General features: G+C 30.2%; 3 protein-coding genes across 4 annotated transcripts; 2 read left to right on the top strand and 1 right to left on the bottom strand.

The window, feature by feature from the left end:
• The first annotated feature begins 435 nt into the window (after positions 1-435).
• On the top strand, positions 436-22,546 carry LOC125068655 (cytochrome c oxidase assembly factor 6 homolog). Of its 2 annotated transcripts, XM_047677917.1 has the most exons (3): positions 436-588; positions 773-1,040; positions 22,524-22,546. In XM_047677917.1, exon 2 carries the CDS (start codon positions 792-794, stop codon positions 1,038-1,040), a length of 249 nt encoding a protein of 82 aa, XP_047533873.1. In that variant the 5' UTR covers positions 436-588; positions 773-791; the 3' UTR covers positions 22,524-22,546. The 2 variants fall into 2 exon arrangements, with proteins under 2 accessions (XP_047533873.1, XP_047533872.1); XM_047677916.1 differs by lacking the exon at positions 22,524-22,546 and having other exon boundaries at positions 773-1,131.
• Positions 6,001-7,426, bottom strand: LOC125068657 (N-alpha-acetyltransferase 38, NatC auxiliary subunit). Its single transcript, XM_047677919.1, has 3 exons — positions 7,118-7,426; positions 6,479-6,611; positions 6,001-6,381 (listed from the first exon to the last, which is right to left on the bottom strand). Exons 1-3 carry the CDS (start codon positions 7,154-7,156, stop codon positions 6,236-6,238), a joined length of 318 nt encoding a protein of 105 aa, XP_047533875.1. The 5' UTR covers positions 7,157-7,426; the 3' UTR covers positions 6,001-6,235.
• LOC125068656 (nucleic acid dioxygenase ALKBH1) lies at positions 8,352-10,703 on the top strand. The gene is made up of 4 exons (XM_047677918.1): positions 8,352-8,953; positions 9,292-9,618; positions 9,938-10,131; positions 10,306-10,703. The coding sequence occupies exons 1-4, from the start codon at positions 8,828-8,830 to the stop codon at positions 10,661-10,663; spliced, it is 1,005 nt and encodes a 334-aa protein (XP_047533874.1). The 5' UTR covers positions 8,352-8,827; the 3' UTR covers positions 10,664-10,703.
• Positions 22,547-24,545: the final 1,999 nt, after the last annotated feature.

The following is a 24,545-nucleotide window of genomic DNA, read 5'->3' as shown; positions in this document are numbered from 1 at the left end:
TTTTATAAAAGAGTGCTATTATGAATATTAATATTTTTAGAATACCCAAAATAAATACTTTTGTGTTGTATAACAAGTATTATTTATAAAATTTTTGCTGGGTGGAGTAAGATCATCATTTACTAGTATTATAATTAAAAATCTGCCTCATTTTGATAATTATTTAATAAAATTAATTTAATTTATTACCTCAGATCGTAGAAGTGAAAAACAAAAAAGTGAAGCCAAATGAAACTGCTAGTGTGTGTTAGAAACTTAGTACCGTGTTGGCTCCATTTTTTGTTTTTTACTTTCCTTTTGAAACTACAGTTATCGAAATAGTATTAAGTTATATAAAGTCTCAGTGTTCGCTGAATGACAATATGTAATGTCGTTTAATATATCAAATCCAATAATAACAAAAGTTGCCTTTGCAACACTGAACACAAATGAAATTATGCTATTAAAGTCAATTTGTCAAATCATATTATGTCATGTCAAGTATCTTGCTCTGTGAATGTCACAGTGAGGTTATAAATTTTCTCAAATATAATTATTAATTTCATTATCTGAATAAAACCTTACGTAAGATTTGAATTTTATCTAAAAGTAAGTGAAATCCACTTTTATACAGTTCTTGTTACTTTGTATTTTAGAGTTTTATTCATTTTATATGTGTGGGATCTTTATTACTCAAAGTATTAAGATATAGTATGTTTTTTGTTTTTAATGAACACAAAACTAGTCGCAACAGTATGGGATTAACGTGATACAGTTCTGATTTCCGTTTTAGGTGCATAATAGTTACAAAGATGTCTTTTCCTGATAAACAACAACGAAAGATATGTTGGGATTCTAGAGACAGATACTGGGAATGTTTAGATGATCAAAATATAAAAGACAGTTCTGAAAAACCTAAAGCATGCGCTGAGTTTAGGAGAATATTTGAAAAATCGTGCCCCCCAAAATGGGTGACGCACTTTGATAGAAAACGAGATTATGATTTATTTAAGCAAAAAATGCAAAAAGAAGGTTTCGAACCAATAAAAGACACTAACTAATTCACATAGTAATCATTCTTATTACATTATTGTAAATATAGTTTATTTACTTAGTAAATTATTTTTATTTAAATTGACTTTTATTTATTTATCCATAATTTATTAACAACCAACTTTAACACTCATACATTGCAAATTCACACACAAGGTACTTTATAGTTATATTACTTGACTAGCATTATTAAGTTTATGCTTATTCAATGTATTTTGTTAACAGACATCAAGTTGAAATTATAATGGAATTATTGGATGCAATTTTATTCAAATCCAATTTAAAAACAGCAGATATAAGAGCAGAGAATATTCAGGTAATCATTTAAATTTTACTGAAGACATTGATGTTTATTAATGAAAAGATTGAAACAAATATTTTTTCTTGATCTTTCAGGAAGTGCTTCTGGCTGTAAAAAAACACAGTGGTAATAATGAACATTCCTCTGAATACTATGATAACATTTTAGAAAAAATATGGTTACATGTAATAACAGAACTCCAAGAATTTGAAGATCAATTACTTTGTTCAACTTGTTTCTATACAATACTGTGCAAAACAAATAGACAAGAATTTTACCTAAGCAAAATATTAGAGATTATTTATCATGAACTGAATGTAGAAGAAAATGATTTGAATGGATCTAAGACTTCTTTGGCAGTATCTCTGTGTTATGGGGTTTTTCAGTCTTCATATCTCCTTCAACAATCAATAAAGTTTAATGCCACAATGAATAGTACATTAGAAGCAATATTTAAATTTTTAACTCTCAAAGCATATGAGTACACTCAATATACATTTATTGTTTTCAAAATTATGACCTCTTTCAAGAAAGTTGTTGGAACAGAACTACAAAATATTTTGTTTAACACAAATAACCAAATCAAACTTCTAAACTTGATTAATCATAATTGGGAAAATCCCATTACTGGCATAAGGAATCTAAATCGAATTGTGTTTCAAACATTGTTATTGGTATTAAATCATGACATTTATGAAACAGTTTTAAATGAGATAAATGATTTTTATTGGAACAAAGCAAAGTATTTAATGTTAGCTGAAATTATTGAACAATACAAGGGTAAAATTGAATGCTTGGTTTCTGAAAATCAATGGATTGATGGCCTTGTATACAGTTTGTCCAAACCAGGATTAGTGTCAGCAGGGGCTGATATGTATAGTGCTGTGTTAAAAAAAACAAACTCAGATGAAACTTGGATTGCACTATTTCTTGATAGAGTTCTCGATGTACTAACTGGAATAAATTTTAAGTCAATTGAAAATTTCAGTAACTATTGGTGTCTAAATACCCTTAAAAAATTTCCTACCCTAATGCCGTTGCTTGTTGATGAATTGGATAATAATAATAACTCAGAATACACATTATACAGCACTATGTGCATAATTAAACAGGGAACTAAACTTGGAATATCAGGGAAAAAGATATCAAACTGTAAATATGAATTAAAAAAAGAAGAAAAACTTGTTACATTTGGTTTAGAACATTGTAATACATCAGTCAGAATAGTGGCATTTGAAATAATAAGTATTTCACAAAGGAATTGTTTACCATCAAATATTGAATCTACGCAAATTCTTAAATATTTGTCTGACAATGTTAACTCGGATTGTACAGTATTGAGAATAAGTATGATTAATAATTTAAGTATATTTTTAAACAAATTACACACTTTATATTTAAACACTGCTATAACAAATCATAATGAAGATATGCAAAATTTAATTACATTTTGTGTAAATTTACAAAACTTTGTAAAGGAATCCATAAGTAGTAATGGTAATTATCAAAGAAAATTAACATCTGTTAAAATTGCCCAGATTGTTTTAAAAAATTTTAACCAATTGAAACCCAAGAAAAGGAGTAAAGAGACTAGGGATACTAATAAGTCTCTAGTTGGATTTCTAAAAAACTGTGGACATTGGAAATTAAATGCACATGAATTTATAATGAAACTTCTAGATTTATTGAAAGATCCTGCTAACGATGTACATGAAGGTGTTCTTCAATTATTGTCAGAATTTTACATAGCAGAACTGAGTGATACATTCATAATGAACTTCTTGACAGAAGAGGGTTTAAAATGTATTGGAAGTAAATTTTTTTATGAGATAAGTTGTGGGCAAATTATGTTTAAGCTTGTTATTAACATTTTACTAAAAAACAGTAGTATTGAGAGCAGGTTTAATACCCTAGAAGATATTTTTAATTTCGCATTTAATGAAATCTCTTTAGAATATTCCTCTAAAAGAGATATAGTAAAATCAATAGAGGATGGGAAACAACTGCACTCATTTTTGAACATTTTGTGTATCATTTTCGAAGAATCTATCAGAAACCATTTTGAATTAACCATACCTAAGGATGCCATATTCTCATTGCTTAATATAATAGATTATATTTCCAATCAATTCGTATGGGAGGAGGATTTATCAACCTGTTCAGACTTTTCAAAGATGAGTGATATGGTGCAGACTCTGATAAATACATCTGGTCTGGAAACTGATGATAATAATGACCATACAAGAATATCAGACTTACATCAAATTGTCCTGAATTGTTTATGGTTAAATGTTAAGGTATAAGGTAGTTTTTAACTTTGAGATTAGAAAGTGTACAAAAGGTAAACAAAGCTGTATCTATAAAATTAATCATTAACCAATTCTATTTGTAAGGGATAAAATATAACTTTAAATTGAATAATAATTTTATCATTAATAAACCTTGACTGAATGTAAAAGATTCTTTGTTTACAGTTTGTAAAATAATGTAAGTAGTGACAGTAATTATGACTTCTCTATTTTTTTTTGTAGGCATCTTGTGAGTTAGCTTCCCTCCTAATTCAGTACTATAAACACGATCAGAGTGTTTGTGAGAAATGTTTGCACATAATTACTCATGCTCTTGAAACATCACGACACAAAGGTGCAATTGAAGCAGCAGGAACAGCACTTGGTAATAATTTAACAATAACATTATTATAATTAAAGTTACATGCTTAATTATTATTTTTTTTATTCTAGGTTGTGGAATTCAGTGTTTATCTTCTTTAGCAGATGAGGAAGTAGTTTCAAAGTTGCCTTTTTGTTTACTAAAAAACAAATTAAAAGAACTCTTATTTGAAACAACTAAAATGTCCTCTGTTACAAGACGAGGTGCCGGTTTGTCTATTATGGTTCATCGAATAGTTAGTAATGATCTTAAGAAAGGCAAGGTTGGTTTTGATATTATCAACAAATTTGAATTTTAAGGTCTAAAACACATTGTAATTCTGTATTATTATTTCTAGCCTCTATTTCATTATTTTATGAGAACACTCTTGGACATGTGCATGAGTATAGACAATGCGTCTTACAGTGCAGATAAATTTGAAATTGATAATGAAAGAGATTTACCGAAAGCTATTTATATACATTTTCTGACAAGGATTGTAACAGACAGCAGTTTGGCTTCTGATACAATGTACTATACTGCAGAATTAGCAGCTTTGGCATTTAATAATCTTATAAATAATCATTGGCAAATAAGGTATGAATAAGAGCTCTATGTTAATGAATATTGTTAGTTGTCTACTTCTATGGACATGATATGGACGTACAATTTCAGGAATGCGGCGCTTCAACTGTATGGAGCTTTAATTCCGAAACTTATTGGCCAGAAAAAGGCATCTGGAAGTGATGAAAAAACTATTGCCACTGTAGCAAGTGATGAGTTTAGAAGTCATTCTCCTAAATTATGGGGGTATATCATCAAGCAAATTAAACAAAATAATTACAAAGATATAATTCAAGCACATTCCAATTTAGTACCAATACTTAATGTCTTAGCAAGTTTGGCCAAAAGATATAATTTCTCTTTTGATTTGATAGAACAAGAAAATTCTGATCGAAGTCTTTTACCAAATCTCTTGTCGTTGCTCGGCAGTCCAATCTACACTGTAAGAAGATTGACCTCACAATGTATAACAAATATATATTCATTTGATAAATTATTTAATGTTCTTGAAAATATCGAAATTTTAACAGAAAATTATTTGCATGGAATTCTAATGTTAATTTCAAATTGTTATAAATATTTTTCTCAAACTGAGTTAATAAAATTAGACAAATTAAGTAGAAAATATCACGATGTATTAAAGCAAAATTCTCAATCATATATGTGTAGATGGACTCTGGATAAGTTCTGTGATGAATGTGAAAATATTACAATTGAATCGATACAAAATATACTTTGTGAAGAAAATAGTAAGAGATATGAGCCAGGAGTATCCCTCTGGGCAAATTCTAAGATTCAGAAATATATAAAAAATATGCCATGGAGTGTAGTTCCCGATACACTGAGTTTACTTTTAAAGACACACGAGTTTGAGTTATACTGTGATACATTTATTGAGAGAATAGAAAGTGATACAAAACCATTTGAAGATTTCTTATTAGAATCTGCAAAAATACTCTTGTCATCTGAAATGATATTTGAGAGTTCATCATTATGGAAATTACTTTATAATATTTCTCTTAAAATAGACATCCATGTGGAAATGTGTAACATTCAAGGGATACATAAACATATAAAAGATACTTCATACAAACTTAGATATCTGATTCCTTTCTCTATTAGACTCTTGGTAAAACAAAGAAATGATGAAGATTTATTATTATTGTCAAAAAGCATTTATGAATTATGTAATCCTGAAAATAATGATGTAGACATGAGATATATAGCAACATTAGCCAATAATGAATTTGGAAATGAGTTAAGCAGTTATTCTGATGATGTAAAAATTAATGCTATTAAATCAGCAATCATCCTCTTGCAAGATGAAGATGAGGATGTCAGAAGTTTGTGTGTACATTTTTACATTAATTTTAAAAAGGTATTTAAGCATCCCTACATTTGCTTAAATGACATTTTAAAAAAAGAATTTTTGAATGAAGTTCTATATGAACCAAAGAGTATTCAAGTAATTTGCAATGATTTGTTAAGTTTTGTTGACTCAATAGGTGCAAGTAAACATAATGAATATAATCCATTTTCTAATGATTCCAAAAATATTTATCTTGAAAAAGATTTATTAAAACTAACATTGCAGAAGTTAACTAAAATACAATCTTAAATTAAACAAAAATATTTAATTAAACTTTTTTGTTATTATTTATATTACCTAAATTTTACAGTATTTTTTTGTCATTCGTCAAAGAAATATTTTTGAGATGGTGTTGTGTCATCAATCTGTATAGACACAATGTGACGCCCTGGTACCATGACTAGACCCAACACCCGTGGCTCCTCAGTTTCACCATCTACACCTTTGAGATATTCTGAACAAGCTCCTAAAGATTTAAAGAGATTTTTTATTACAATTACATATAAAATTTAAAATATATTGGAATTAAATAGAGTGATTGAATTTATATGAAGCATGATTACCTAAAATAACATTGGCATCTCTGTCAGTACACAAAAATACTCCTATAAGGACTCTTCCATCTGTCATCTCTATTCTAAAATTCATATTTAGCCACTTTCGTAATTTGGCTTTACCCTCTAATTCCATGACTACCTGAAAATTAAATAATATTAAATTAATTATTTTGGATAGTAAAATTTTGCTTATAAAACATACATCATTGATTCAATTATTTATTTACAATGAACATAGATTCAGACTTAAGTTGTGGTAATGCCCACAATTGCATAATAATTATAGATATACAAAAAGTAATATGTTTCTAAATATATTTAATTTATTAATCTGTTAGCTAATCATCATAATAAGATAAGTAATTTTTATACATATCTATATAATATGTTATATTCTATATATATATTAGTAAAGTTCATATATACATATAATATATTTATACTATATTCCAACACATTCAGGTTACATTGTACATTTTTAAAAACTTATGCTTTTAAAAATGTACAATCCAACACCACTTACGACTTTTGATAAGTGTTTTTTTATATACTTATTTCTTTTTTATTATAAGTAGAGTTAAAAATAACATATCATTAAGTTAAATGTATATTTACTTATGAAAATATCTAGTAATAGTGACTTACCTTTGGGTCTTCTATGGGTTTTACAGTTGAATCACTCATTTTTTTCCTTTATTAATTATTACTAATATTTCAAAATAACAATCTAGCGTGTAGATTACAAATTTAAGTATACCAATAAATAACAATTTTATTTAGTTATCATATTAAATTTCTCGTAAGTTCATTATGGTTATTTATTGTATAATTTTATACACTTCAGCTATATAAAATAATAAAGCTGAAGTGTATATTTTCAAGGCCAAGTTTATAAATTTAATTCTTAGTTTAATGGCTTATAGTAAGTTTATAAATAATATGATTTGAAAGAAGAGGTTGTCACTTGATTTTTAAAATAGTTATTTGACATTGACAACGGATTAATGACTGATTACCATAAAGCACTTGTATTTTTTAATTTTATGGTTTATTTATTGGTTGCTCATAGTTCCGGATATCTAGTACCTACATTTTACAATCTTTCTTATTTTATTTTTTAATTTATCAATACATTCTTCGGACAGCTACTAAAAACTAAATTACTGAAAAATATTGTGGTTTGTTGTTTCGTATTATTATCATTCTGCATAGCTTATTTTATGAAAAAACGAAAAAAGTCAAATATCATGCAGTGAAATATTCATTTTCGATTAAGATTTTAATCTATTAATGTGTTCTTTGAAAGGTAGAGGACAAACAAAAAATAAAAATATTCATTATTTAAGAAGGCATATGAAAGCACTTTTGAATCGTCATATATTAGTCTTAAAGAGAATAAAATAAAGCACCAGTTAAGAAAGTAGATTGAAAAAGAAGGAGAGCCGGCAAGAAATTCAGTAGTTACTCTATTTCACCATTGTTGGTACTCACGTAATTTTTTGCAATCGATTATTTCATACTAAAAAAAGAAATAAGTAATGTATAGACTAAAATTTAGGTCAATTTTTTAAAATGGAAAAAGGCAATTGAAAAATTGAAATTGTCACAAAATTATAGCCGGAAATATTATTTCAAGCCGAGGCAAAATCTTGATAGTGGCGCCCTGTCTTTCTAGTGTTTGAAAAAAAATAGGTATTAAAAAAAAATCGTATATATTACGATAACATTTATCTTAGAAGCTTTTCATAAACCCTTCCAACCATAAGAAGAAAAAAAATCAAATAAGCAACATTTTATAGCAAATTGACGCGATATCATTGGTCGAGAGCTTGATTAATTTATGATATTCACTATGGATTTGCAAAAAAATGGCATTTTGAACGTCGACGAAAATGTTATCGGAATTTTGGAAGTAAAATTAAAGTGGAAATAAGTAGTTAAGGGCAAAAGTATTGTATTATAAATAAATATATATTAGTCATAACCTCTTAATTGTGCACAATATTTGCTGTGTTGTTAGCAAATTGCATGAAAAATGAAGTTTTGGTTATCTTTATTCTTACATGGAATAGGCTATATATGTATTCATCCTTGATCCTCATATAAAAAAAAAATCACAATATATCGGTGTAAATTTTAGTTTGTTTAAAAAGGCGTGTTATTTCACGACTTAAAAAAACTTTAATTCTCATTTCTTAGTGTTGACTGTTGATAATTGACAGAGTGACAGTATGGACTTGACAGGTCAATCAATTCACATGAATTCATAAAGTTTATTTTTAATACACACTACACAGCCCAATATTTAAATTATTTTTAAAGATATATTATACTACGCCTGAATAAAATATTAATATGAAAAGAAATCTGGACATGAAATGTGAAGATAATTTTATGAAACGATTTAAATATTACAAATCAAATAAGCCAGAACCATCACTTGATAAAGTTGTTAGAATACAATATGATATCCCAATTGAGGTAAAACTTAATATTTTTAAGTAATACTAGATGTGACCGCGATTTCGTGCGCGTTTGCATTTAACAAAAAGTTATTTTTGTAGCCTTAGTTACTCCTTATTACATCAGCTTTATGCCAGTGAAAGTCCCGTCAAGATCGGCTTAGCCTTTTCAGAGATTAGCCGGAACAAACAGAAAGGCAGACAAAAATTGAAAAAATATTCTGCTATACATATACCTTTTATACATACATATGCATTTAGTAAAAATTGGTTATTTTAATATTACAAACAGACACTCCAATTATATTATATGTATATTATTATTTTTTATTGATAATTACTATTCTTTGTTAATAGGTTAACAATATTTCTAATGTTATAGAAGAAGACTCAAGAACTAAATTATTAGGTTTAAGAAATTTCACAGACTGGAAGACATATACATTTACGAAACATTCAGGTTTATATTTAATAGCAAATCCATTTACAAGTTTAGGACAAAGATACTGGATCAGAAAATGTTTAGAAGATTATCCTAGGAAGCCAAATAAAACAAATATTGATATTGAAAAACATATTGAAGATTGGTGGCAAGAAGTACACAAAAGTGATGAATTAGATAGGAAAATGCAGAAAAAATTGAGATGGACAACATTAGGGTACCATCACAACTGGGACACTAAAGTAAAATGTTAATATGTTTATAAGTAATTTATATTATTTTAAACTGGAAAAAATTATAACACCATTATGCCTTAAAAGATTTATAATGGTTAATTATGGGATAAAAAAATGGAATATTTTTCTAAAATTGTTTAAAGATACAGAGATGACTTATTTTTCTTCAATTAACCAGACAAATTAGCCTTAATATCATGATTAAATATAAAAACAAAATCAATATTTTTTAGTCACATTACATAATACCTTTCAGATTCTGAATACCATATATTGTTAATTATTTTTTAATAATGCTAATGTATATATTACACTTCAATTACAGGTGTACTGTGAAAAAAATAGGAATATCTTTCCTTCAGAATTAGCCGAGTTATGTGATGTTGTAGCCCAATATCTGGGCTACACAAATTTTAATGCACAAGCTGCTATTGTTAACTATTACCATATGGGATCCACACTCTCAGCTCATACTGACCATTCAGAAGTGAATTTAGAAGCACCACTATTTTCGTTCAGGTGTATATATTTACTTATTACATTTTTAATTATAAATCACTCCAATATACTATTTTTATACATGGCAACTTTCTATTTTTGTAAATGCTATTTAAAATTTATTTTTACATGCAACATATGAGTTTTTTTTAAAAAATTAATAAAGTTGTGTAATAAGATTTGTTATTTTTTCAGTTTTGGTCAGTCTGCAATATTCTTGATAGGCGGTCAGGAGAAGTCAGATGAACCATCAGCTATTCTTCTCAATAGTGGTGATATACTTATTATGTCAAAGGAAGCCAGACTTTGTTATCATGCAGTGCCTAAAATATTACAAGCATCAGATCAACCATGGAATAACCATGAGGAATTAATACAAATTACCGATAATGGTAAAACTAAATATATAAATGAAGAAACATTAATTAAAGAAGTAAATAGAAATATTGATAATAAAGAGTGGACTCAGTTCAATAGCTATGTCGAAGAATCTAGAATAAATGTGAATGTTAGGCAAGTGTTAATGGAAAATCAAGAAAGATTAGATAGTTGATATGATATGATATGATAATATACAAATTTATTTACAATTTTATGGTCTCTTTTTTTTAAATTTAATTTTAAAAAAATTAATTACTTTTCGATTTAAAAAGGACCCATGTGGAATTGGCTGTTCTGTAATCACTGAAAAGAAATTTCAAATTCTCATAAGTAGATAATTATATTTTAAAGTAATAAATATTTTTTTTATTTTAAGTATTTATATTTTCTATTTCTAGTGTGTATATATACTAGTTCAGCACAATACATTCTGTCAATATTATAATAGAAATGACTTCAACAGTTTAATATGAAATTTTTGAGTTGGTGAATTACCTTCAATTTTAGTCTTAGGAATAAATTGTTGCTCACTTTGTTGTTGGTCACAAAGACCCCAAAAGCATTTTACATAGTTTTCGACGTAGCATTCGTATTCATCATTCTTATCAAAATTAGCGAGTCGATGCATTATCGGTTTAAAACAGTCACCGCAACGACTTTTTCTTAATTTAAAGTACATTTCTATGATTGTGTTAATTAAAAAAATAAATAATACTAAAATTTAAACACTGTCACTGGTTAATTTAGTTGAATTACATCGATCTTTTATTTTTTGAAAGCGAGCGTCATTAAGAATAGGTTATCAAATATAAGCAGTTAAAATCTTTAAAAACACAAATTTGAATAATAAAACCTCTTTTTAACAACATTTTTGCTTGAAATAAGTATGTTATGTCGTAGAATTTTGTATGTTTGTTTCGCAATCATGTCACAAATAGTCACGGATTGATTTCGATGAGATTTTGCTCAGGGCCGTTATAATTGTACGATATAGACTACAACAAAACTGTTATATTTTTTTTAAACAAAATATTATTTTTGAATATTTTATATATTTTTTAATAATAAATGGCTATGCTATCTTAATTTCTACCATTGACATATTATATTCTACGATAGACAAAAGCGTTGATGTAAAGATTTTGTTGTTTGTTAATATAATATTAGCTAAGTAATAATTCATTTGAACAAAAGGTAGTTTAACAAACTTGACTACTGAATTGTTATTTAACTCCAAGTACATAAACTTTCGGATTTACGAATTATTGGCGCTGTTAAGTACGCGTCCACACTGAACGAATGGCAAAGCCACATTTATGTCAGGTGAAGGGTCTGCAGTTCAGTTCTGTCGAACAAAGTGATTGTTCGGAACGCCATATACAGTACATATATATGGATGGTTTTCATATTTTATAGATGTGTGCTTTTTATTTTAAGGGTATATGTTTGATAAGGTGGGTCTCATTAAACTTAATTTATCCCCCTTGTTTAACTAGATAGAATACTAATTTATATATAGCAAGCTATCCGATTTTGTAGAAGACGAACATACTTTTTACTGAGAATCATAATTATTATTTGACTTTCTATTGGACACATAATTAAGGCCATTTTGTGATAGCCTTTATTTATGTATAGATAAACTCTTGTACTATTATTTAACTATTATAACTGTAGTAAATAAATTGTTATTTGAAGTTAACAGTGTAAATACAACTTGCCTTTAACAAAAAAATAATCTTAAATTATGAACAACTAATACGTGACGTGATCTCAAATCCTGTACAGTATAAAAATAGCTATAAGAAAAACCCTGAAACCTGATGCTATGAAACAATAAACCAGTGTGTTAAAGTAAATATAGTAACTAATATATGCAAACATATCCTCGAAATTTAGTGTTCTTGTGCTTCTGTATAACACTCTATGAATAATAGGTTTTTAAATTTGAGCGAATTTAATATATTCTACAAATCTAGAATAGATATTGAACATCCGCCGAGAAACGTGAACGCTTCAATATTCGCACAAGTTCTTTGTATCGTCGTAGGTATTCATTCGTCGCGATCGACAGTTAGCTGCTTCATGCGATATCGAATCCAGCCCTTTCAATACGAAAGCGAATAGACGACAAAGCGGCACGATTTCCCCATTTGCTCAATAGAAATGCCATTTAGCGTTTCAGTTCAAAAAAGATGATTATCCTTAAGTCTGAGCATTTCATATCGTTTTCCTTCGTCGATATTCAGTTCATGTGCAGAGTTCACTTCTGGCTTTGAAGCTTGAGACTTTCAAAGACGTGCTTTTTAAATTTACAATAGGAAAGTTTGGAAGTGCTTTTTTCTTACAGCAATTAGTTACCCTCTATAATATTTTAGAGCTCTTATTCTTATCCTCAAGTTGCAGGAGGTATATAAAGAAAGGTATAAACTAAAAAAAATAAGAAACATCTTTTAACAAATTACGATAATACTTCCAAGCCGGTGCTAGTTTACTTCGAAATAAGTAAATGCAATTCTTCTATGTCGAATAATTTTTTTTAACTTAGATTTATTTAAACGTCATCAAAAATGAATTAGAATTTTTGTTACTTCGTTTTCGCTGAGTGTGTGAATACAATTAAATGATTGCATTTATAATTTAATTTAATGTTTCATTAAAATTATTAATTCTGTAAATACATATTAAGTATGAAACATCAGTTTATAACATATATTCTCAGCCGTACTATTATTGCTTATACCACAAATTAATAACTGATTTTGTTACCAATTTCAATTTAATCGAATAATGTCGAAGTTCAAACTTTTTTTGCATCCTTCGGAGCATGCTGCGCTAATCTTTCTTGTTGCTTGATAAATTTCTAGATGTGCTCTATTGGTTTGAAGTTCCGTTTCCATCTGGCTAATCCAAACGACAAATCCTAATCTTTTCTATATGCGTTTCATAACGGTAGCTAGATAAGATTCTTCAAAACCTACGTCTGCAAAATATACTCCGGTTTTCGTATTACTCAGACGATGACCTACGTCGAAGACTAACGTCGTATGAGCCCTTTGACTACGGCCCATAGATAAATCTTGACTTTATTGGTGAACAATACTTGCGCAAAATTGAGTGATCTTGAGTGCCGTAGTTCAGCGCTTCGTAGTAATATGGGTTATATAGAGAATGCACGGACAGCAAGGACAGTGAGGCACAGTCCATAGTTTTAGTCAAATTAACACACCTTCCTCTTAAAGGTTTGTTTTTCGTCATGTAGATATGAAGAATTGAAATGGAAAGAATTTTCTCAATACTTGTTGACTACGTGGGTTGGGGCATTGTATTCTTTGTTCCCCCTATACTGTCAGATACTACCTACTAATACAAGATGTATCAGTTAGCTCAAGTTTTTTTTTATAAAGTGCTCATTCTAATATTTTGTAATATAGTTAAAACTACGGATCTAATTTGCAAAGTCTAAACGCTGTGGGTTTGATATATCCAGGCGACGACCAAAATAAAATGTTTTTTTTTTTTCGAAAATTAGCTTTTAAACTATATTTATGATTAAAAACTAAAGCCTGAATGGTTCATATTTGCAGTCATTCGTGAATCAAGTAGTAAGAAAAAAAACAGAATTAACCTCCCTATAATAGCAGAACTTACCATAATCATCGTAATTTGCACTTGATATTAATTACATAACAAGGATTCATTAATAACGTCTTTATTAGGGGACTACAATATAAGTGGACTTAACGGGGTGTAGTCACAATAGTAGGCAAATTGAGTTAGGTAGGTACATTGTCGTAAACAAGCACAGTAATTTGCGAGTCGACATGGCTCGAATCACCCGATTAGATTCGAACAAGTATACTGTCATACGCAACCAAATTGAATGGATACTCAATGAACTCAATGGGGAGTGAGAGACGCAGAATTGATCTGTACAAAAATATTCAGATTGTAATTTAAAAAGACTGACAAGAAAAAAATTAATGACTAATGAAATAATAATATGTATAATTTATTCTACACAATACCATTAAACAAACAAGATGATTAATTGTGTTATTGTGTTTAATATGGTTCGAAATTAATGAAACATTTTTTCATATAGATAAGTAATAAATTATTTCATTTTTAGATCGAAGTGACCTTTTTATTATAGGGGCAGGTAGAACAGCGAATGGGCGACCTGATAGTAAGTGGCCACCACCCCCATAGATAATGGCACTGTAAGAAATATTAAACATTTCTTGTGTCTCTAAAGCACTTGGTTCCCAAGGAATCAAAATGTAACTTGTGCCCGAAGTGACACTGGTTCACTCACCCATCAAACCGGAAAACTACAATACTGAGTATTGCTGTTTGGCGGTAGAATATCTGATAAGTGGGTGATACCTAGCTACCCAGACGAGTTTGCACAAAGCCATACCACCAAGGCGAGAAATAAATTTCTACAGTGTTTTGTAAATTCATCATAAGAGGTTGTGGCTAAATTGAAGTAGAGAAGTTTGTCATTTTTGAAATCTCAGATACAAAAATTAGAATTTCAGTAATCTATAAACAGCGTAGCTTAACAAAAATCTCTAATACTTACTCAAGACAATTCGATGGGTTATAATATCAGGTCGATAATCATTATGGGGATTTCATCGGAATCGTACACGGTTAGTTGTTAAATATATTATATGTATACAAGTTTCCGCCAGCGGTGATATGTCCCTATGACCTTTTTAGTACCCGTCATAACATGGATGGATAATTGCATGATTATAATCAATAAATAATCAAATTTATTTTCGCATTGCAAGTCATAATATTCGTATACAATTAGGATTCATATTAGAAATGATCATTAAATTTCGTTGGTAAATACATTTTAAATCATACTACGGAACTCCCACTAAGCGTGTCACCCGCTCGCACTTGGTTAGATTTTTTATTAAGTATTCATCTTCTCATAATACGATCATTGACACATTACCTTTGTATGTAAAATGAGCTCGGAGGACATTTGGCGGTTTGAGCAAAAAGCAGTGGCGTTCTCTCTTTTATTGACATTAAATAGCCGATATAAATTCCGTTGGCGGATTACGAAATTTATTGGATTCAAAATTAAAGGAGACCGATTTCAATGGCGTACGCTGACAGGCTTCGTTTACGGGTAAGTTGAGAGGACTGGTAAAAAGGTATAACTATAAAAAAACCTATTCAAAAATATTATCTTTTGGATAGCTTAGGCAGATAGGGATGTCAATTTTGTGCCGTGCTTTATTTTGGGGCAGAAAAAAGTCTATATTACTCTATAGGCATAAGCATATTGTCTTTATTATTTACTAGCAACCCGTCATGGATCACAGTAGAATAAGGGCCTTCATAAAACATTTATAACATAATACCTAAATATAACCATTAGTTTACGCGGAGCTCCCTAGTAAAGCTCCCAGTCAGCATCATTGCTTCAGATATCTTCAACAATTATTGTCATATTTCAGTCAATTTACTTAAGAATATATAGCAACGAAGTATACGCGCCACGCAACCAGTAGGTAATCATAGGATATTTTGCCTGATGTATGACCTGAGAAAGATGGCGGGGTCTGGTTACAAGAGTTATGAGCTATATTTGAGAAAAGCCTAAATACAGCTGAACACGACGATTGACAGTAACGTAACTTCTCTATTAATTATATTGTCAAATCTAATCAAGCTTGTACTACGTTAGAATTATTAGGTCAACAGCATTTATATGCAGTAATTACAGTTCTGCTCTATAGCACACAAGGCCAAATAAAACAGACAAATTAGGTCACATTAAATACTAAAATCTAAATGAATGTGACCTAATTTTAATCTTTATTTTAAAGAAAACAGACAAGTAAATGGTCATCTTAATGGTAAATTGAGCCTTAATTTAACATCAGGCCATTTACCATTGTCGATAGGTACATAACACAAGTGTATACCAGTTTTGGTATCGATAATTTGTTGCCAAACTCCGTATCAAAACATATTGTCTTGTGGGCGCAATTACACCGTCCTCTAAGTCGTCAGTTTTCGAGCTGGAACTCAATAAAACAAAGTGATATAATTTTGCGGTAGAATAAATAGTGGTACCCGTACAAGGCTTTATCATTGGTATGTTTAAATTTATTTTTGATAATGTATATGCGATAGCCTTTGATTCAACAATCAACTGCCTCATTGGTCTACTGGCCACAGATCCCATGATTTTATGGTGAAACCCCAGGACGGGCAGTTAAAAGGTTCGTGAGATTTTTTGTCGAAAAATTCTCAGTAACAGCCCGGAGTCTGGAACTTGGAAGTATGTACTACTACTGAGCCTGAACGCTTTCCGGTCCTGAACCAACCGGTTTTGCCGTCTCATCGGATTATGAGAGTGAGGGAGTGCATCTGTGTTTGCGTACTTACTATATGTCAGCTGGTCGGCGGTGGTCAGTCTGTGGCGGCTGGTCTCCTTTGAGATTGATCTCTGTGACCAAAACCGGTCAGGACGACATCATCATCATCACGCGATAGTTTTTTAATATATATATACATATATCACCTAACATTAAACGATTGATATTTATCGACATGTGAAAATCTAATTCAAATTAAAAATCAAATCATATTTCTAAAACAAAGGTATAACTCTAGAACCAACTGCCAATTATTTCTGATTATTTTTAGCTTACGACGATACAAAAAGAGAACAGGGATTTCCGTTTTTATAATTCAATTTAGTAAGCTCCAAGTTTAATAAGCGTGAAGTAGTTTAATTACTGCGTGAATAATATTATTATGCAGTTAAAATATATTCATCAATTATAATTTTGAAATCTATTACTTTCTTTCATCTTACGATAAAGATTTTGTTAATAGCAAAAGTAGCAAGTAACTAGTAGCCCAGTGTACATATTAATCTTGAAATTTCTAGATACATAGCCGTGCAATAATGGGATGGGCTTGTTTGTGAAGCGACCACAAAGTACAAAGCGTGTTTGGAGACAACCCTATTGGATTCACGAAATTAATGTGACTATAGAACCCTCTAGACATAAAGTATATTACAGTCATGTCGATAGGAATTGATCAATCGCTTACACTTTGCTAATTGAATGGGCGAGAATTATTAAGCGATTAATAATTAAAATAAATACAAAATCGACGATGGCCCGAATCACCTAGGGACTTGTGGTAAATATCAAATAATGTATTGATATACAAATTATACGTGTAATAATATATTGAATAGCAATGAAGTGTAATTACAATATTTATCTATACGAAAGCTGTCTCTAAATAATCTGTTTTTGTTATATTTATATCCTTTGAAACATGTATAGTACACTTGAAATAAAATTATGCCAATCGAAAGGACGATGTTTTAAATGTATGTCTTACTTTCTTACTAATTTTAATTGTAAATGTGAATGTTTGGATGGATGTTTGTTACTCAGTCACGTTAGAACGGCTGAACGGATCCGAATGAAATTTCACACAGATATAGGTTATGGTCTGGAATTAATAGCATATAAGATATTTTTTATCCCGGCAAAACGGCTAACACTTGCACCCTTTTCCCCTTCACATGCACTTGTAAACTAGTATGTATTAAACAGAAAATGGATTTAATGAGTATAATGATTTAGTATTTGTGAGTGGAAATAAAAGGGAATAAGTGAACCACAGAAAATTTGTCTATTTAATAAAATATAAATTTTAAAAGTTATTTACCATGGCCCTTAAATCAAAGTCTGCAATTTGGACGTTTCGAAGCGATTACTTAGTCCGCTGGTCGGTGCACCAACTGGAGCATAATTCACTTACGAGCTGACTTTATATTACATAAATAAAATTGCTACAAATTATATTTATAAATATTTTTGGAAACAACTTTATGGTGCTTAATATTTAATTTAGAATCTCCTATTTTAAATGTTTCATTTATTTTATCAGCTAGTTTTGAGTATATATCACACGTACACCCGGTTTTTGTGATATTTATATGCGAGTATAATTTACAATAATTTCTTAAATTTTCATTATAAATTTACCTTCACTTCAAAATTTAAACTTTTTTAAAATAAAACAAATGGATCCGAATAGGTCGTTCATTTCCATTCCCCGAGGAGTTTTTTTTATACAGACGTCCTTGTCCAATTAGATCGCCGCTCCATCAATCACAGTATTGACAAGGGCTGTTTAAAAAGTTAACTCGGGGATTTGGGGATATTCTAATTTATTGAGACCTTTAACAATTTAGGATTGCGCATGTATATATATTAAGAAATCTTAATATATTATATAAATATATAATATAATTATTTGGAAAATAAAATCTTATTATAATTTGAAGATTGAAATGAAATTAATATTTCAGGGTATCCAAATAAGTAAAAAAACATATAATATAGGGACATATTTTTATGAGCTCATTCCGGGATTAGAACCGTGGACCTCAGAATACGCAGACTCATATTCCAGCCACCATACCGCAGTAGTTAAATAATCAAATAAATTCCGTTAAAGATTTCGTCTTAAATAACACATCATACCTGACTATAGTGCCATCGTTCTTTTTAATTACGTCGATTTTTTTCAGGCTTTTTAACAACTTCAATATGAGTACCTCGCAGTTTCAGCTAAAATTAGGGGCATGCAAGTTTGGAGGTTCAGCGATTCCAGTATAGACCACGCTTAGCAGTTATACCTACTTTTAATCGCAACCAGTCGTTAATGCACTTCATAGCGGAAAATTTTAATTGGGACTTATTTTTGTGGGATCAGGTTCGAAATAAAGTCAATTGTAGTGTTGTGAAACTTAAAACTATTATATTACTCTTAAAACGTCTTACTTGACGGTGTCTTTTTTAATAAATATATTTTAAATTTTAAAACCATTAACGGCTTTATTAATAAACATTTTGGTTCATAGGGGTGATCAGTCTTCTTTAGAACTTCAAATAAAATATGACAGAAAGAGAAAAAAGTTATGTTTAAATTTATAATTTCGTTTCGTAATAATAATTTTAGTCAGTTATTTTACCTTGTTACTAATATTCTACATGCAAAAATTTTGATGGTTGGATGTTTGTTGCCCAATAACGCCAGAACGGCTGTACAGATTAGATAGAAATTTGACACAGAGCTACATCATAACATCTAGAATACATCTAATACAGATACAGAGCTACATCTAGAATAGAACATAGGTTATTTTTTATCCCGAGAGATAAATGTACCGTCCATCTGTGACCAGCAACCCTTCCCACCCCTGATACGCGGGCGGATCCGCGGGCGGAAACTACTATATAATATATTCTTTTATATCATCATTTGGTTTTAGGAGGAATTTGTGTCTTTAACGTATATTCGTATACCGTCGAAATATGTGTATTCATTGTATATAATTACAAGCACTATAACGTAGTTAGGCGGGGTTTTGGAACGCCACCTTGTATGAATATGGAGAGTCGCGGTTGTCGCTCTATCTTAATATGCATGAACTGCTAACTTATTAATTCACTACACAACTATGGTACAGCCATGGGAATTCACTTACTATGCCGCCAGCCGCGTTCAGTTTACTTTACCATTTGCCTGTTGACAGTGAAATATTCTATAATATCGAACAATGCTGCGCTTTGTCGATCGCGATGAAAGCCTTCGGATGAATAGGACATTGCCTGTATTGAAAAAGTTAGTTTTTATTTTTTTAGGTATAGATGATATATAAATCAGATTTTAGAACTAGAGGCTGAATGAGTTTTGATACGGATGATTTGAAATAGAGTCGTTGTAGTTAAGAATAGTCATTGTTTAATAATTCGAATTATGGCGTTTGATGATTATGGGATTTAGTGAATCAGTTTCCTTTCCAAATGGTTTTCAATTCAAACTCTAAGATTTGATAGTCGTTGAGCTTGTGCAACATTTTTTTTGGGGTTGAGGATCATGGAGAGATCTGTCAGCGGCTGCGGCTGTCACGAAGTTTTAAATGAAATCTGGGCTATGTCTGTGTAATTACAAACAACTCAGCGTCGTCTTAAGGTCGACGTCGACGCCGTCAAGCGTGTAATGGACTTTTCAAGTATTCGTAACGTGAAAACTTTCACTTCAGCTGACTTAAACGCCTCCGACAATGTGCTTAACGATGTTTTTAACTACTTCACTTCATTCCGTCACGATTGTAGGTTAAATTAATTATTCAACTGTCATTCTGAATCACGACACGATCTTTGTAGGTTGCCTAGATTCCGGGAAGTTAAAATTATAAATCAATTTATTTAAGTGAAATTTCCTATGTTCTGTAATACTTCTATTTTCGAATCAGATTTATAATATTAGCTAGCCGTAATTTTTGTTTAGTTTTTTTAAAATAATATATAATATGAAATTATTGGAGATGTATAAATATCGAAAAGTTTGCGACGTCATATTACCTTTTATATTTTTTATGGATAAGTCATTGTTATAAAAATATTTAGAACCAGAGACACTGAGAAGACGTTGAGGAAAACGAAAATTCATAATAACAAAAAAATATTGAATTAAATATATTTCCAACCTTTACCTCGAACTCCACGTCTCTAATTTGTCATTTTGGCACAAAACCGACAGTAGACAGCACGTGCGTGCAAGCAGCGGCTAGGATATTAGTGACATTTCGAACATGGCATGCCACACACGTTCAACTAGACTTGGGAAAATGCATATTTACATAATTCTTGAAATCAAAAATGGAACCTATTTTGACTAGTACGAGTACAGAAATTTGCCCAAAATTCTATCATACGTAACTACGTACCTATCACAATTTGTGCAAGTATAATCTTACCGCTTTTATTGTCTATTTGGACAATTTGTTTGAACAAATACATCGAAAGAAAGCTTAGGATTTTTTAGCGGGTAGATAATAATTTAGATAATATTGTGTTGTTTTTTTGGTTCTTTTTAATATTTACGAGTATGTGTATATTTTTATGCATATCTTTGCATATTATAAATATTTTTTTAGCAATAGCAACACTGTCATAAAATATGATTTTGATGATTAAAAATCACGACTAACGAGTGTTGGTGGATCTTTTTGCGCGACTATCGACTACCTATCTAAATTCGTTTTCTCTGTTATTAAGAAGCGCTCAAAGGACACAATTGCAACGATAACGAAATGAGAGGGATCGGAGGATCTTTGTGCAATCAGCGCGATTTATTCCCGGACGTGCTCAGGCACTCCTTGACCGGGTAATTGTGGTAACAACTGCAGCTCATCAAAAACGTGCCACTAGTCGCAATATACTGAGAATTTCTGTTAGGGAAAAAATAAACGCGATAATCCACATTTAGAACTCCCAACAAAAATGTTTCCAATAGTAAATTTGCATTAATAAATGTTAATCTATAAAATATGTTTTAATATAATATTTGAAATATCAAGTCAAAAAGGATATATCAACGCGGTTTCATTTCCCGTTCATATCCGTAGCTATTTTCATTCGGCGTAATGGGAAAATTACCAAAATCAAAACAAAGGTCACTTATTCGTTATGAAATTATGTAATGATTTTTAATTTTCACGCAAAATTAGCTTAACTTAAACTTTTAACGTAATTTATTTTGTATAGTAGAATATGTTTTAAAGATAACTGTGTATTTCAAGTTCATTTTTTGTTTTGTTTTCGTTAAATCTAATAATAAAAAAGCAACGAGTCTAAAGATAGATGTCTCATTATATTGATGATGTATGCGCTTCAGGCGGTGGGTGGGTGATTCAATAACTAAAGCTCATTATTGACAACATCGCTCAATTACGATAACAAAGACACGGTCAATACAATAATCCTAAAATGTAATTGGCTCTAGGTCTTGTAGAAAATTATATGTTAATATTAAATATTTAAGCCCAGATGTCCCAGTGGTTAGTTAGAACATGTTTATCATAAACGAAAATTACGGCTTCGAATGCGGGCAACTATCATTCGATTTTTGTGTGTTTAATTTGGTTCTATAATAATTCATCTCGTGCTGGTCGGGATCGGAAGACGTCGTGAGGGAACCTGCATGTGTCATATGAAAATCTTTCACATATATATCCATCGGTCCTTTATGATGTTTTCTCATTTAAGTTTTCACTTAAAGGATAAAACATAAAAAATATGAAATTCAGCCATTACAAATTTCTTTGTTCTTATAGGACGTCATATTTATGAAAGCGTTTTAAGCTTTATTTATTTAGGTTTTCGTCAATGTATACATGTCAGCACCGTAACACACTAAACTGTTGATACGTGTATCATTGTCTGAAAATATCCTTGTCATTTATTGAATCCGTTGGTAAAGGAATTTTGCTTGCTACATTTATTTTAACGCCATAACTCAATGCAACAGAATGAAGGTAAAAGTATAGTTTCAAGAGACCATCAGTAATGATTTTTTAGATTTTTAATATTACGCGGTGGTTACGAATATCTAGAGTTGCTTTTAAAGGTTCCAACCAAATTGGCCAAGGTAGGGAGCGAAACATGAGCAATGAAGTTAGACGTTAATGCGTATTGAAAAATCTAAATAAAAATCTACACTGCTCAGAGTTTCCTCTGTCATATGATGAACCTGGCATCGTGAATCAATAGAATCTTAAGAAGTTCGACTCGGATAGTAGGACACCTTCTTCACGCGATTGCGAGCGGCGAGTACTCGATTCTTTTTTAATGCCCCAATACTGGATTTAAATTTAAGACGTCGAACTCTGCAGCCTTACAAATAAAAATTACTACTCAATAACTAAACTGCAGTCTTTTGAATGGTAAATAAAGCCTCGCTTCAGTCTAAAATGTAAGGTTGTATGTTTTGTTCAAATTTTACATAAATTGTACCCATAAGCCAAAGTTGTGTGTGGAAACGAAAATATTGGGGTGTTGAGTACACGTCATCAGTGGACTAACGAAGTGGGGTCCGGTACGTGACGATAATTCGGCCCCACGGGAGGCCTTTGTGCAATCAGTGCGGTTTCTTGCGGGAATATCGAGTGCCAATTTTTAGAGATCCGCATGTATTAAAAATAATATTTACAAGTTAATGGTCTTACTTACATTCCGAATGACTTTTAAAATGTTTGAATTGCTGACTAAATACTGAAGTAATAAATTTAAACTTAACTAGTTAATCGATAGTTGGCTTTAAGGCTTGATGTTCCGTTCAAGATGGTAAGAGTGAGATTACTCGTTTAGGTGGGATATGTATTGTCAAACAGAAAGCAACGTCTTGTGTTTTTTGTATACAAGTAAAAGCATCACTATCAATATCCATTTGACACTTTATACATAATACCAAATTTAAAATCGCTATCTATCTATTATAAACCTTAATCTTGAATATGATTTACTTAAACATTTTTTATTAAAATTACTCAATTTACTTTTATTCATTAAACATTTTGAAAAAGACAACGATGTAATTTAATAGATTAATTTAGATACAAAATGCTGTACCTCATTCCCTAGCCTCAATTAGTCTCCGCCGTACATAGAGTCGTGAGAAATTAGCCTTCCTCTCGGTGGCTGTATCTTTTTTAAAGTCTAAATTTCCGTCAAAATATCCTAAAATAAACGAAAAGTCTTTTAAGCATGATGCTTAAATCTTTACACAAATTTTCACGTGTATAAAATATTTTTTAATGATATATGGCACTACATTGAAGCGTCATAAATATTTATGTCAAAAATACTTATACAATGTTGTAAATTTTAATATTATCTGGTGTACATATTGTACATAAATAACTGACCGTTATTAAAATTACTAGTACTATTCATAATGTAATGTTGTAATCTTGTAATTATGGTAAATATATTTTTATTATAATATTTATATTTCGTATTGAAAGAAATATAAATGATAATACAAAACGTGAGATCTCCTCGGATATGTCAATCAAATCTAATATATTGATAGAGGTAATCTTTAATTTGACATTTATTAGTCCAAATTTCTTGTCTATTATCTTAGATCCGATTATTATTAACGGGCTGGCAGAATACCATTCAGACCAAATAATC

Source organism: Vanessa atalanta, chromosome 14 (assembly GCF_905147765.1).
Source record: "Vanessa atalanta chromosome 14, ilVanAtal1.2, whole genome shotgun sequence".
NCBI lineage: Eukaryota > Metazoa > Arthropoda > Insecta > Lepidoptera > Nymphalidae > Vanessa > Vanessa atalanta.
The sequence above is the reverse complement of the archived record's forward strand: the minus strand, read 5'-3'. Positions and strand labels throughout refer to the sequence as shown.